At 42.7% G+C, this 16488-nt stretch overlaps 1 protein-coding gene across 2 annotated transcripts in view; it reads right to left on the bottom strand.

Annotated features, from left to right (window-relative positions):
• Positions 1–1167: 1167 nt before the first annotated feature.
• LOC306704597 (rho GTPase-activating protein 7) overlaps positions 1168–16488 on the bottom strand; it is a 29528-nt gene continuing 14207 nt past the window's right edge. Inside the window, exons 9-17 of one of the 2 annotated variants that reach the window (XM_079171018.1) lie at positions 14740–14922; positions 11754–11913; positions 11338–11536; positions 10850–11063; positions 7393–7507; positions 6504–6746; positions 5316–5545; positions 4869–5042; positions 1168–2222 (exon numbers count right to left, since the gene is read on the bottom strand). In XM_079171018.1, the coding sequence (XP_079027144.1) occupies positions 2114–2222; positions 4869–5042; positions 5316–5545; positions 6504–6746; positions 7393–7507; positions 10850–11063; positions 11338–11536; positions 11754–11913; positions 14740–14922 (1627 nt within the window). In that variant the 3' untranslated portion in view covers positions 1168–2113. Of the gene's footprint in view, positions 2223–4868; positions 5043–5315; positions 5546–6503; positions 6747–7392; positions 7508–10849; positions 11064–11337; positions 11537–11753; positions 11914–14739; positions 14926–16488 lie in introns of both variants that reach the window. The other variant, XM_079171017.1, reaches the window with a different exon arrangement.

The following is a 16488-nucleotide window of genomic DNA, read 5'->3' on the forward strand; positions in this document are numbered from 1 at the left end:
GGTGCAGCTGGGACGTGCAGACCAGAAGGAAGGTAAATATGGACGTTTGAGTACCGTGTACAATCTTTGTGTTCTAGTACTTAATTAAAGCTGCACTAATCCACACTTCTTCAGATGAACAAAGGAAAGAAAAGTAAAATGTAATAGTTCAAGATTACGTTTTAACATGACAGCATAACATGAGAAAAAGTGATTTTACTTTGATTTGTGCATTTTCTATTTGGGTCCATTTACTTCATGTTTCATTCATTAATCGTTGGCCACATGGAAGCAGAATGTCTCACGTCTGCCACACTTTCTTTGTTACAGCTAGATTTCCACATCCAGCAGATGTGAAGGAACTTTTATCGTCCGATTGGAGCCGTGCTGGTGTCCACCGGATGAACGTGAGTCTGACGTTTCCTCTTCTCTAAGCTCTGGTTTGGGAGTTAAAGAGGCTAAAAAAGAGCTCCAGGGTTTGTGACGATTCTGTCATTTCAGCACTACAGGCTGCTCCTCGCACATCAGAGTCATTTGATTTAAGGTTCATATCATAAAATATATTGAATGTAATCAAACCATCTGATCTCTGGGGAGCTGGCTTAATAGCTAACCACTTTGTGTGCCTTTAACCTTTGACCTCGAGTTCATCCCAAATACGCCTCGTGGTATTTTAGCACCATATGGGCGCGACAGACTCGTACAGAAATCAAAGCTGCCTGCAGGCACTTCTGTGCTTCTGTTATTCGTAATTTGCATAAATTATCCCTCTTCCTTAAAATCCTGTTTAGACCGGGGCAAGTATTTTTACATCACATATTGTTGCTCGGCATCTGTCTCTCGCTCAGAGTGCCTCTGCACCGAGTGTTTATCAGGAGGTTCAGCGATCCGATCTCAGAGATGAATCAATAAGATATGCAAATAAGCTGTATGCAAATGAGATACAAGTGGGTGTCGTGAGCAGGAGAAAGAGGCGACAGTCTCGAGTTGGTTGGAAGTCGGCAGCGCGACCACAGTGCCAGGCTTATTAATCTCTTGCGCTTCGGTGGCGCAGTGTGGTACCTCGTCTCCACGCTGCCTGCTGTCCCCCCCCCCCCCCCACCTTCCCCTGAAATTACAGTCTGTAATCTGTTTGGCACTTAGACGAGTCACAGAGGAGGAAGAAAAACAACAGGAGACGGGTTCAGAGAGAAATAAACATTTTAATTAGGTGTTTGGCACTGATAAAATCTAGATTTCACACGCACACAAACAAGAGAACGTTTCTCGCAAATTAAATAAGAGATTTGTACGTAGATGTAAGATTTTGTTTTAAGATATACATTAAGTTAAATAATCTGAAATGCGGCATTTGAATGCATTTTACCGTTACATGCACACGCCCTAACTCATAACTCTGACACTTATACTCTGAAATATATAGAACAAGCCAACTTGGACAGCGAAGTAACACTCAAGTGCCGTCACGGAGACATGTGGACATCACAGAGACGTGTCAGAGACATGTGGACATCACGGAGACGTGGACATCACGGAGACATGTGGACATCACGCTCTTGACCAAGAATAAATACGAGTGTTAAGAGAGTCAGGAAGTGTTGAGGGGAAAGTTGTCTGGTTGGATATCCGTCGCGGTGCCGGGATAATGAATAACATGTTAAAGCAAAGTTAAAATGTCACGACTCCAACTTGCTCCATCTCACCCATTTTCCTCAGAAGTCAAATCGGGCCTCGGCTTTTCATATTCCCATCAGAACGTCCTCGGAGCTCCCCAGGGGTTTGCATTATTTTTTTGTGTGAAGCGTAACAGACGCAGCGGGGAGTGCAGGGGGTTGCTGCCGGCAAACTTGCAAGGTCACTGACAAAGAAGGGAACATGTACAGCAAATTGAAAAGAAAGCCAAAGAGAACCGCCGTTCAAATGTTTCAGGGAAGCCCTCACAGGTCACCTTCCCTGCTCGCTGTGCTCTGGGCCACGAGTTCCACTTTGAAAAACTTCGAGAAAGTCTTGTGAAAAGGATGCCGTTTGTCCCCTTGTTTCCAGCATTCTGCCATGAGGAAAAGGGACGCGGTTCAACCAAGACTACAAGTTAGCCGAGTACTCCATCCTCCTCAGCTTCCACCTCTGCATCGACTCATATCTTGGTCTCTTTGTGTTCTGCTCTGAAGGAGTCCCTGATCGCCAGGAGACCGGAGGCCAGAAGATGGCCGCTGACTCTGCTGTGCCACTCTTGGGACCGGCCCCTGGAAGATAAAAACCAACGAGATCTTTCAGCAAAGAAAAGGTCAGTGAAAGACAAACGTTCAGCTCGACTGGTGTCAATGACACGAGAAGCTTCTTCTTCTCTATTTTATTTTGTGTAGATGCTCATGAAAGATTAAACTTACAAAAAGGTAGTCGACACTGAATATTTAATAAAGAAAATAACGGTAATTCTAGATCATGTATCTCGTAAAGACATTCACCCACATGCCTACAATCTTCAGATTAAAGATTAAAACGGCTCTTTGGAATCAACTTCAATGCATCTTAATACCCCAGTCATGAATAAACATGTCCTGTATACATTTTGAAAACACTGCAGCGATAGAAGTACAAACTTTGTGTCGAGTGCTAAATAGGCGTCACATTAGTCTGTGCTCGTTGGTGCTGGATGTCTTCTGCTACTCGTTTAAATTAAAGCTCCTCGTGCTACTTCAATGATGTGGGACGGAGCTGACTTCAAACATTGTAAAACCTTTTTTTATGAGAGACATGTGGTAGTAGGAAGAGCAAAGGTGTAATTATTAATATTGACTGTTCACACAGAAATAAGAAAGGATTTATTAACCCGAAAAAGCTTAAGTGTCAATAAGTGCATATTTAACTACTAATAAATGCCTAATAAAGTATTTATTTATCTTAACGCAACAGGAAATGTTTAACAATGACCTACTAGGTTATTTATATATTATAAACAATCATAAGAGACTCGTAAGCCTTTTATTAACATTCTTATTCAGTCTATAAACTGCTGACAAGTTTCATAAGTTCTTACAAACATCTCATAACAATGAACATGTTTATGATGCTTTTATGTAACTTATTAAGCATCTTATCAGGGTTTATAAAGGCCGTATTACTTATTAACTAAAACTAGTTTAACCTGCTTATTATTATCAGCAGTAACGCTTCTGATATCTTCTTCATTTCACTTTTATCTCGCCTTAGAAGTTAACGAGAACTTCAAATGAACGTCACAGCGAGGTCGCCCAAAACCCGCCCGGCTGTGAGAGACTTCTAGCTCGAGCTCTTGTCATGAGAGGAAAGTTGAAGGCGAGAGGAAGTGACAGAGCGAAGAGCATTCATCCCTCCGGGTGTTTCCACTTCTTTCTTTGCATAACGGGAGCATCGGCGGGCCGCCGGTGCTCAGCCGGCTGCTGGTTGCTTTGTAAATGATCTTGGCATCAAAGCTCGTTTTCACCTCGGCGCTGCGCCGCAGAAACAGTTTCAGCTCTCGTGGAGATTTCCCCGTCAATCCACAACCTCTGTTCTTCATTCAGCACATATACTCGTCGGGGAAAATTAGAAAGAGACGCAAGACGCTAGAGATCAGACTTTAGACTGTTTCTCAATCAGATTTATGACTGACCTTGAGGATTTATGATCAGTAAATCAAAGTTATGGCTGCGATTCCGACTTACTGAGAAAACAATAAATGATGATACAGATTCACATTAATCAACGTTTTCACTCTCTAGGTCAGAAAGTGTGAGCTGGTATCTCGTACTTTTAAGTTTTTATCTTATAATTCAGATTCAAAATTGTTCACCACTGTAGACAAAGCTATAGAATACATTTGTATTATTTTAAATGAACTAGAAAGTACTTAGTTTGTACAGATGCTACCACAGCGATCAGTATTTCAGTCGTGTTGTGAAACGTTAACGTCCCCGTCAGGATGAACCTCCGCCCCTCTGGCTCCCTGAGCTCTCAGCTACAGTAAAACTGTCTGTGTTCATAACCGAATTGACCAAATCTGCGATTGCCTTCTCTTGCAGCCCGTTAGAAAAAAAAGAAACAACAACAGCAGCAGCAGCTATAGTGCAGTTTAATGACGGAGATGCTACGAGCCCGGCCCTCTGTGACAAGAGACACCGCCACCTGTTTTGAGTCGCACAGAGCTCCATTTCATTTAATCAACTGAGACAAATGGAGCCGCAGGGCTCCGCCGGGAGCCAAATTGATCATGTAAGCAGCGGAAAATCTGCAGCAACTTGGTTTCAAAGGGCATGAATCATGAGAAGGAGGGCTGTTCGTCCTCCTCATCATGTGCTCACCTACAGGGAGGTGGTGATTGTGCTGCAGATAGATGTTTGGCCGAGGTCAAAAACACAGACCGGGCTCAATTAAGACGGATGAGATGAAGTTTTGTCTCCAGATATTTCTTTTAATAGACTTCTCACAGCCTTTAAAGCCTCTCTGTAGTTCCCGCTGCTCACGTTGCCCTTGGTTGTACTTCTGACTTTATTACATGAAGGGCCATTTTAAAGTGCGCTAATTATTGTATCAACACATGACTGAAATCTGACAGAGGTCACGAAGCTAAGTATGTCTTTTGTACGTTTTACTATTATAGACAATATGTTGATTATGACTAATTGTAAGCCACACAGTTGTACGTGTGTTTGTTTCTGGAACTCTGATCCTTTAATTTTCAGATTGGGCCTTTAAACTCGTTTTCCCCTCTTTTCTAATACGTCGTCCTGTTTTTTTTTTGTTATTGTATTTCAGTATTACCTGTCCTCTGTCTCTATCCAGCAGGTGTCCTTCACACACACACACATCTACTGCAGCCTGCCTCTTTTCCTCCCCGATGATTAAATAACACAGGTTTCCTGCATCCTCACCTGGTGTCTGTGCGACAGAGGTGCGTCAGTCGGGTCCTCCTGGCTCCGGTGGGCTCCAGCAGGTAGAGGCAGGCGTGGACGTGGGCCCTAACCCCCTCCGACAGCACCTCGGGGTGCTCCGTGGACACAGAGGACAGGTACAGAGGGCCGGAGGAAGGGTCCGCCTGCCAGGTCCTGAGAAGAGATAATCAGGGTGGAGAATCCAACAAGTAAACGTGATGGCTGCCAATATTCTGATTCCAACTACACAGTATTTTAGCTTTCCACCGTATGCAAATTGTGTTAAGTGGTCGATAAAATAAAAAGCCCTGCAAGCAGTTGATTGATGTCAAAACCAGCACTGACACATGAAGTAACTGCCATCTGCTCTATTTTGTCAATCACGAGTTCCTTTCTACGGATGTCACTTCAAAACTGTGATTTGTTGGCCGTTAAACGACTCATTACCTGAGCAGCAGATGCTCCTGCGGGAGCCGGGAGCTCAGGGCGTGGCCTTGGCCCTCGAGGAGGTAGCGGTAGACTTCGCAATCCTCGGACAAGGTCTGGACGACGGCCGCCCGGCGCAGGCTTCCCTCCCACAGCTCCCGCTCCCTCAGCAGCCGATGGAGCAGCTCCTTCTCGGGGACTTCCACCTCCACGGAGCCGCGCCACATCCACAGCAGGCAGCCGTCGTTCGTCTGCAGACGAGAGGAGACAAAATGATGCCGCGCTATGCCAAAATCTGTGTGTGACATACTATGATTTTGTCATGATGTGTTTAAAATGAATCCAGATCTCAAATCCTTTACAACAAAGCTGACGTGCTGGCTAAAGGTAACCAAAGCTGGATCCATTGTTAGCTAATTGTATTGTTGTATTGTGTGACGTGTATGTAGTTGTATATTGTGGTTTCATGACATAGAAAGATGTACATTTTGTAATACATTGTTGATGTAAAAGCCCAACTAGGGACAATCATTTAAAATGACCAATAACTATGAACTGTATTGGTATGATGTAAAGTGTATCAAATAAATTAAAATACTATACTATGACTTTTGTAGAGATACAATACGAGGACTTATTTTTCAAGATTCTATACTTTGAATTTTTTTATCACTTTTTCACATATAATAACATTTCTTATGTACTATACTATTACTTTTATGATTTTGTTTACATATCGCACTAACTTTTTGGACATACTGTACTATGACTTTTTCATAATTTATTTTTGACATACTATACTATTTTTTTTTTGGGACTTTTTCCAACATGAATTACTATGACCATTTTTATGACTTTTTTCCACATATTATACTATCACTTTTCTTTTTTTTTACATCCTGTACTATGACTTTCATATGTTTTCTATATACTATTCAATTACTTTTTAATCACTTTTTTAACACTATATTGTGACTCTTTATTACTTTTTTTGACGTACCATACAATGACTTAGTATACTATATTACATTTTTATAAATTGTTTTAACATACTATACTAAGATTCTTTACTATTACTTTTTTTTATGAGTTTTTTCCATTATATCTGTATGATATACTTTGGTATGATTTTTTAATGACATTAAATAAATGCTATATTATCTTCCGTCCCTGATGTCCTCAGTATACTAATGGAACTACGACATTTACCTTCTTGAAGGCCAGATCCACATGTTCTGGAGCCTGATGGCTCTCCCAGCCTCTGCTCTTCTCCCTGGCCTCCTTCAGGAGGTGCTTGGTGCTCAGCTGCAGCTTGCTCCTTCTCCTCTCCTGCTCCTCCTTCTCACCTCCACTCTGACTGGGGGACACCGGGCCTCCTCCTCCCCCCTCAGAGAGGGAGTCCTCACTGGAGGCTGCAGCACCTGAACGCTGCCCGGGCCAAAACTCTGGAAGCTGCAAAGAGGATTTAAAACAAAATTCAAAAGTGTTTTCTACGCAGGAATCCTGAATTTCATTTTAATACCTTTTAAGAACACATTATCACTTCAAGTTCTATCCTCTAACATCAGCAACACACTTTTAATTTAATTTACTACACATTGATTTAAAGAATGGACTAAACAGTCGTAGTTTGTGATAAACTCTTTGGACCAAAGCATCTTGGTTTCGATAGAACAAAGAACAACAGTGGGAGTTAAGCAACGAAACCAATGAAGGTTTTATTACAACTCGATAATACACAGGAGCATAGTAGGACTTTGTTTGATATACTACGACTCTTTTCAAAATACCATACGTCTTTTTTCGACATAGTACACAATTACTTTTTTGACATACTATATCATTATGTTATTACATACTATACTTTGACTTTTTTTAAACATACTATACACTGACTGTATGACTTTTTAATGAATCATTTTGACATATTAGATTATGACTTTTAACGACATATTCTAGTATGACTTATTTATGACATACTGTACTTTGCCATCGCCAAGTATGCAATACAATATTAAGAAATATAGTATGTAATTGAAGATGTCATAGAATATTTCATAGTATAATATGCCGTGGAACACCAGTGGAGCAGTCGTACCTGGAAGAGTCTCTGAGCCTCGGTGATCATGTTGGCCAGTCCCTGGGTGGCAGCCAGGTTCTCACTCAGGTCCCGCTGGTCTGGGCGGCCCAGGCTGTACTTCCTGTGACTCGACCTTCAGCAGCAACAACAGGAACAAGGTCTCGGTCACTTTCACTTTTAGATAAAGGCAGCAAAGCATTCTGAAATCAACCTCTGCTAAAGTAGAGACAAAAGCATTTTCGGTGAGATCAGAAATGAGCCTGATTTGGATTTGGGCACCAACAGGACGATGATGCCTTTAAACCCCAGCAGTGAGGAACCACCTATATGTTCAGTGAGAGCATTAGACAGATGAGGAGGACAGACAGGTGCCAGTGTGTTTGACAGGAAATTGGCACATGACATGCTGCCATCGCAGCAGTCTGCCAGTTTTTACAGGCAGCAGGCAGGAATCAGCAGCTCTGCGTCAGGATTACTGCAACTGACAGATTCAGGTTATTTTGGAAAGCTTACACAACTCAAGTTGTTTTCCTTGATTTTTATTTGATAGGAGGTTTTTATCATTTATGATTTAGTTTCTGATGCCTGATGCCAATTTGTCACAGCAAACAGCACAGATTCTCTTCAGCGCTGCAAAATGGGGCAATTAGACACCAACGCTTGCACCAAACCAAGTTGGTCGGACGACTAGTCAGACCATTAAAAAGTACATATCTCTGTAGGAGTGATGAGTTCTGTCAAGCAGAAGACATGAAGGAAAAGACTCAGAGATGAGATTTAACAGATCTGTGGGAGAACAGCTGGGAGCAGCAGTCAATTTCCCCGAGTTACTGTTCCCACCACAAAGTGAGACGTGAGTTCTGACAGGCTGGGACTTTGGCTTCCAGGAGACGGGAGGCACAAAGTGCCCGATTGTGTTTTACCTTTTCCCATCTAGTGTCCCCTCATCCTGAAAGGGGAGACAAGGAGCCAAAGTGGAAACAGGTGTGGAGATGAATGGAAGGGAGGAAAGTACAGGAGGAAGAGGAGCAGAGTGATTACAGGAATGAGAAGAGGAAACAATGTGGAGGAGGAGATACGAGGGTAACGACGGTAGGAAGATGAGCAGAGTGGACGAAAGAGACAATATCAGGGTGGATGGAGAAAAGAAGGATGACAGGAAAAAGGAGAAGATGAGGGAGTAAGGAAACAAGATGGAATGGACAAAATGTGTAGCGCAGCATCAGAGAAGAGTAAGTACGAATAAGAAGGGGGACAGGTTGAACCAAATATCAATGTATCAACTAACAACTGTGTGTGTGTGTGTGTGTGTGTGTGTGTATCAAAGCCTGATTCATCTTCTTCCTCTGTCACATAGAGCTCCACTGTTGTCCAAAAACTATTAAAAACACATCAACGCGGAACACTGTTGCACTGGGTGACAAGTTTCTCATTACCGTGAAAACACACACACACACACACACACACACACACACACACACACACACACACACACACACACACACACACACACACACACACACACACACACACACACACACACTGCAGTTTATTTAGACTCAATCCGACATACAACAAATGCAACTTCCTCCTGTTTGTTTTTATAGAAACTACAGTGATCAGCTGTTTAAAGAAGTGACTGAGCCTTAAATTAAACTATATGTCGGTAAGCTGTTTTTATTTTTAAGGGCTTTAATTTTGGAACCCTACATCAGAATGTCCTGTTTATTTCAGAGTGAGACCTTGAGGCCGTCTGCTATTAGCCTGTAACTATGCACCATTTCCTCTAAAATCACATTTGAAATTAGACAAATTGTATCATTAATGTGATTTGAAGTGAGCTCATGAATGAGATCCACCTCTTCCCAATTTCCGAGACACTCAGGACCGATACCACACGAATCTCAACGATCACTTTAGTGGGGTGGAGCCCACTCCCACGGCTCTTCAGAACCAATGGGCTTGGAGCAGTGAGTGTTGGGGAAGGAGACCGACACATTGTTGCATTTGGTGTTCTTCTTGCAACTTGCTGACAAAGATATGATTACTTTATCGTCTCCCACGGGAGAACGTTGTCTTGGAGAAATGGAAAGTGCTGCATTGTTTAAAAGCAATCACGTAATCATTTAAAAACCTGCAGTTATCTGAGCGCCTCCGGTTGAACTGACGGAGGGAGTTTATAAAGATGGCGTTTAAACAAGGGGACAAAAAAAAAAATACATGTAGAATAACATCAGCCTAATCCTCGTGTTCGAATGTTTACTTCCACCAATATCAATAATTCATTCATGCATACGTACAATGAGCACACTTCTGCAGTACAAACTCTGAGCTCGGGTGACTGATGAATCATCAACTGCATAGCCGTTATCATTCTCAACAGTCTCATCATCTCTCTCATCTCTAACTCCCTGCCCGGCCGGATTCTCAGCCAAAAAGCAGATAGAAAAACATCTCTCATATCCGAGAGTGAAGTTGAGGCACGACGGCAATTGTCGGAGGTTATGTAATGGGCTCTCTGTGTAAACTGTGCCGACAGCTTTTCTTTACAGAGAAAAAGTGAGCGTGTGACAGCTGGATGTGATCCAGAGGCGATGTCATCTGTGAGGACACGAGAACCTCGGAAACATGACGTCTAATGAAGCCACGAAGTGAGGAAGAAAAACACGTTTCTACGACATCTAGATGGCAACCTGCTGCGCGTTAACAGCGAACACACACATTCAGACACAGATGCACATTAACCAGGAGCTGAAGTCAGGGCGGGAAGCTAAATGAGAGGCTGAGATTTAACAGGGAACCGAGATAAAGTCACAGCCTCAAGCAAAAACTAAGTCTACTAAAGTTCCAACAAAATGATTCAATCATATCCTGTGCAATCACGTTTTGGACTCTCAGCACTTGGTAAGTAAAATATTATAACGGATAGGAATGATGGATACCAGAAATACAAAACTACTACAACTTTAAAAACTAAAACATGAATTAAATCCTCGGTTTTTGGTGGTTTTACATGATAACTACAGTACAAAGTCTGTCATCTTTACATGGAACTCTACTTTATGTTTTTAGATCGGTGTCCCATCCTTCAGAAAAATACAGTCAGGAGATATTTTAAACGTGCTTAAGGTCCTTGACCTGAAACAATAAACACGTGTTCTCAGTGATGTGTTCAAGGTATTTGCCGATGAGCTACATTATCAGAAAATAAACGCCAGATGAAATGTCATATTAACAATTTGCAGTAAATGAGCAAACTCTCAGAGAGATACTTCAGAGATTTAACAGCAGACGTGGAACTGCTGCAGAGACTTGTGTAACTGTGACAATGTGCTTCCCCTCCATTCATTTCCATCTTTTTCTGATGTTGGGTGAAAATGTTCTTCCTTTGAAAAAGACCCGACCTCAACGTTACGTGCAAGTGAGAAGGAAACTGCATCAGGTATTTCATTCGGTGTCCGTGGTCTCGGCTCACCTGGGTGCGTTGGCGTCTCTCTTCAGGGTGTTGAGGTGGAAAAGCGACGGCGCCAGGCAAACTGCAATGTTGGTCGGAGTCATTTGGTTCTCGTCCACGCAGGCCACCACGTCCCGCAGGAAGAACAGCAGCGTTCGCAGCGCCACCCTGTTCTCGTCGGGAAGCAGCAAGATGGCCGCCTGAGCTGCAACCAGCTGTTGATCCTTGGGAAAATCTGCAGGTAGAAAGCTAACCTGTTCATATTTTAATAATGCAGTTTACATCTCATCATATATCATTAAATTCATTTTAAAACTAATGGTATGAAAACCACTGGTATGCTCCAGAATTTTACAGTTCAAGCTTTCAAGATCCGCTAACATCAGTTCATCCAGAATGAATTGAGCGCGCTAATGTGAGCGTGTCAGCTGCTACAAATGTCAGCATGATTATCAAACACACAATTAGCATTTCAACTCGCTAATGATGTAAGAGTAATGACTGCTCACATTGGTAAATGTGTAGGAAGGACTCGCAGAGTTTGCTGGTGAAGATGGGTTCAGGCAGGTCTCTGAAGTATTGCTTCACCATGTCGGCCACGTCGAAGGCAGACTGACCGTCGTACGAAACGCCGCCTGGGTCGGACTCCACCAGCTCCCGGAGGTACTGGATACGAGACTTCACCCCTGACTTGCGGAAAAGACCCACCTGAGAAAGAACACGATACAAATGCTTTACATGCATACAAAGATTATCTTCTGTTACGTTTCTTTTCCTCAGTGTTGAATTTAGTTATTTGTAAAATGGTCTTTGTGTAGATGCCACCGCCTCATAATGGTTTCATTAAGTCTTACTCTCGTGTCCAACAGCGTCTCCTAGTGTTTCTAAAATCAATGCAGGCCGCTCGTGGTTTTCGGCTCCTTACCTGGTCCAAGCACTCGGTCCTCAGGTAGACCAGAGCTCTGAGGATGCTGGGAGGAAGTGGCTCTCCTGTCTGCTGGACGCTGAGGAGCAGAGGAACCCCAAAAACCCGACGGCCCTTCACCTCCATCGCCTTCGTCTTCCTCAGCGGTTTAGGAACGGTCCTGATGGGTGAAGAAGATTAGCATTAGACTCTGGAAGCCTTTCGTTATAAAGGAAGCAATCAAACAGCATGTGGACTAGTGCCGGGGGAAGAGTCATGTTATGTTGAAAATATCCTGGGAATGTGTAATCTCAAGCAGTCAAGTGTAAAAAAACAATTCTCAACTTGGCTGCGTTTTCCTTTTGAAGGAAGAGCCAAATAACATTCTTTGATTACATAAATCCCCATTGATCTCTGAAATGTGTGAGCCATTCCAATCAGCTCTGCAGGAAAAACACGAGCGTAAAGAAACCACGGGCGCCGATCAAGAGGATCGGACTTGTACAAGGACTGTGTCGTGGTTTTGGAGCTGATACCGCCACCTTTTAACCGTTAATACCAATGACTTGTGTTATTCTTTTCTATTGGACACTAATGTTCTCCAGATGCAGGGAAACAAAAAAACTGAACTGCCGGACTAAAAACTCCCAGAAATAGCTGCAATGAATTTGAGTCTCTAACTCGAAACTCGAAAATGATCCGAGTGCACTCTGGATAACGCTGCAGTCCTGTAAACGCCATCTTTAAAAAAAAGGAGAGATCAGAAGACCTCCAACAATCATTAATGAAATCTCTTCTCTGCTTGGTATGAAACCACATTACGGCCCAGAGTCACAAAGAGGAAACGATATCACACATGCACTCTAAATGCTTTTCATCCCACTGTTTTGTCTTCCACATCTAACAGCGGCTCTTCTGAAACAAACTGACAATTTTGAGGAAAGTGCCTCAGAGTATCAGCCGTCCCAATCAGCAGTTAATTGCTGTATTTTGAATCATCTAGCGCTCGCTTTGGCATCAGTGATTAAATCATTGAAATGACAAGACTTAAACTAATTGTTGAAGCCTGGAGAGAGAGATTTCTTTTTTTTCCTGGAGAAGTTGGCGGTGCAGTCAGAGCGTTAAGCTTTTTACTCACTATGTGTCTGACTTTAAAAAATAACTGTTACTGTTGAGCTGCGTTGAGTTTTAGTCTGTAAGATACACGCTGTCCTTCACCACGTTTGTGTTAACCAGGTTTCTCTTTAAGGCAATAGTTTGGGAAATACGTTAATTTGCCTTCTGGCAAAGAGTTATTGAGGAGATCGATAGAACTCAAGCAGCCGCTCGTTTAAAAGCGTCCGTAGTTCAGGCGGGCTGTGTTTTAACATTTCAAACTGCTCCGTTTTACAGAGATTACACTTTAATAAATCACATGAAAAGGGAGCAAAATTGACTCAAGTTGTCTCATCTAACTCCATCTAACCAGAGTTTTCTTATGGACGCATCAGTTCAACGTTGTTTGTCGGTAACCTTTTAATGTGTAACCAATGAGACTGGCTGAAATTATTTGTATTTCACCACAAATAACACCATCTCCAAAACATCCTAAAAACTAGCAGAACTCCAAACAAAGTAAGACGACTCGCCCGAGCTTACCACATCTTGTGTGGATGAATAAAAAAGGCTGGCGTGTCTAAGATGTATTATTGTCTCACGTTACTAAAGCAGGTTCAGGTGAAGGAACATGAAGTTCACTTTGTGTAAGAACAAGTCATTTGCACTTCAGAGTGCGTGCTCATTTAAAACTCCTGCTTTGTTGAACAAAACGTTAACTTGATGTTTTTTTTCTCCCGTTTCTCCCGTAGAGGTCAGTTCTGACGTGATTTCTCTTCCGTTTTGCTCCCTTTTCATGTGATTTATTAAAGTTTAATCTCTGTAAAAAAGGAAGCACTTTGAAATGCTAAAACACAAACACACCAGAACTACAGGAAGCCTTGCTGATGCTTTTCAACCCACTGCCAATGAGCGGTATTCCGGAATCCTCCACTGAACACGTTTGATCCCGAAAATTAAAGACGAATATCTGTGAGGAGTAATTTCAGGATGTTTTTTTTTATCCAATGGTCATTCAACATGATCTCACTGAGCACAACAGCCTCTTTTCTCTTCTTAAAAATGAATTTGTCTCGATTTTTCATGAGAGCATATTCCGAAAACATAGTGTAGGAGGCAAAACATTCATTAAATCCATGTATGTCAAGAAAAAGTGCAGTGAACAAACATTTTCTCCTGATTTGTCCGTCTGAAAATGTCCATTTTCGTTCCAGAATGTTGGGGACATGTGTGGCTTGAGAAAAATTGGTCCGACGTTCACTTTGAAAGAATCGGCCATAATCTGTGTTCTATCTCTTCTATTGTGGCTCTATGTCTCGTGCTAACTTTGTGCACCTCTGTAGCAGGGACTCGCTCACAACAACCTATAATTAAACAATGTTCTAACTTCATTCTGTGGGCGGGACATCGCAGTTCTTTTCGGCGTTGACCTCGATCCCCTTCTGCACATCATGATTTATGAGAAAGTGAGTGAGAAAAGAAATATAAAAACAGAGATTAAGTCAGGAAAACAAGGGAACTGAGAAACTAACCCAAAATAACCCACAATGCCTGAGGAGTTAACCAAACCAGAATCCTCCCCAGGAACACAGACACGAGGTGAAGCGCCCACACTTCTTCCCGGGGTTTATTGCTCTTGAAGCAGTTTTTTTTTTTACGCCGAGGCACGTTGCACCCGAGCCACAAATAATATATGAATTTTCTAAATAGGCTGCGTGAAATATTTACCCACCGCCCGCCCATCTGCCCTCGTTTCCACTGTTGTTTCCTTGAAGAAGTTTCTCTCTGCAGGTGCGAATGACAAAAAATATCCAGGAACACAGAGCTTTGTGTCTCTGCTCAAACCTCACAGTTTATTTTCAAGCTACGATATCACCCCAGAAAAACCACTCTGTCCTCACACACTGCTTACCAGTTCCAGCCCTGCTTACTGGACGGAGAGTATTTGTCCATCAGAGCGGTGAGTTTGAGCAGGGAGAGTTTCTGCAGCAGGAGGAACCGGGACACGGACTGGCTCTCCACTCCCGGGCTGGTGGGCAGGGAGGGGAGGGAGGGCAGGTTCTGCTCGCTGGACCAGTGCAGCTGCCGGCTCACTCTGCTGGACACACGGCAGCAGCGAGAACAGATAAATACACAAATAAGACACGAATGAGCGCGAACGTGCACGTAAATGCCAGTTTTTTAACATATCACAACAAATCACAATCAAGACAAATGGTGGGAGATTATCTCCCAGAGTTGGCACACACCTTGTTGAAGAATATATATATAAAATGAATGTTTTGTACTTATCACTGAAAATTTCAACTTGTTTAATTAAAATGTCTCTTTCTTAATTGTCTCATCAGTTCTAAACGGCAGGGACTTTGTATTTGGTGGAAAAGACCAAACAGAAAATAAACACTGGATGTAACAACATGCAGTGATTTATTTAGATCCTGGAGATTAAGGTTCTAGCAGCCAAATGAAGCTGTAACACTGTTTACACACCAGAAAACTAAGTTGTTAAGTTTGTCTGGAGGGTTAATCGTCAGGGCTAATCATCTGTATGGTGGCCATTTCTGATCATTTCAGCGCTACGCTGTCAGACTGTCAGTTGTAATGTGCTTATAACAAGTTAGCATTAGCATACAAGAATGCTCATGTTAGTATTTATAACTAAATTTAGCGTGCTGCCTTAACCTGGGCATCTTAACGTGCTTACAGATAGCATGTTAACACGTATTCTGACATTTAGCACACAGCATGCTAACATGCTAACATGTCAGTAAGTTACTGATACATGATGTTACTGACAGTAACATGATCACAGAGAGTCAACAGGGCTTATGTTTGTACGTGCTCGTCTTGCTCCTTTCTCAGATCTGGTTCAACGTTAGGCAGGTTAACATGTGAACACTTGAGTAGAAATGTTGACCTGGTGCCGGGGCTACATGAACAGTCAGGGGGATAAACAACGTAATCAAGGTTCATCCCCTGGGGACCATGAATATCTGAACTTCATTCATTGTAATGAATCCAATAGTTCAGTTAAACCAAAGTGCTGCACAAACCCTGATGCTAGTGTCCTTAAAAAACAGTGTGCACAATCCGACACACATCATTTGGAACCTATTCTAAAACTATCCAGTAAAACACACACAGAGAAGAAAGAGAGAGAGAGAAAGCATGAGTGTCCAGCGGAGGACTGTTTGAGGGGAAAAGGGCAAAAAATAAATGAAAAAGGGCTCCAGCAGCATGCGGTGGGGCGCCAGCACGCAGGAGGTTTTCTAGCATGTAGCCTTTACAGCACTGCATCATCGCGTCTTTCAATTATAAGGCCACCATAGAGGGCACAGCGTCACATTTTCTTTACTGCGAGGGCACCAGAGATGGCTCTTTTGCTGCCCTTTTTCTCTTTCGACCAGTCCACCAGTGGCAGCGTCCATCAGCTAAACACCGATGACGTGGCTGACTCCACAGTACAGGAGAGGCCTCATAGCTCTTTATCGCTCTATATCGGAGAACAAATATGCGACAAAAAGAGATATAAAAGCTGCCCTATAAAGAGGCGATCAAAACTATTCACCGTGTGGTTACTGCTTTCATCTTTAGGGCCTCATAGGAACTCCACTTATACTTTGGTTGATGCCTGAGGGAATAATCTCCATAACCGTCATCA

The sequence above is a fragment of the Pholis gunnellus genome (assembly GCF_910591455.1).
Source record: "Pholis gunnellus genome assembly, chromosome: 13".
NCBI classification, from domain to species: Eukaryota; Metazoa; Chordata; class Actinopteri; order Perciformes; family Pholidae; genus Pholis; species Pholis gunnellus.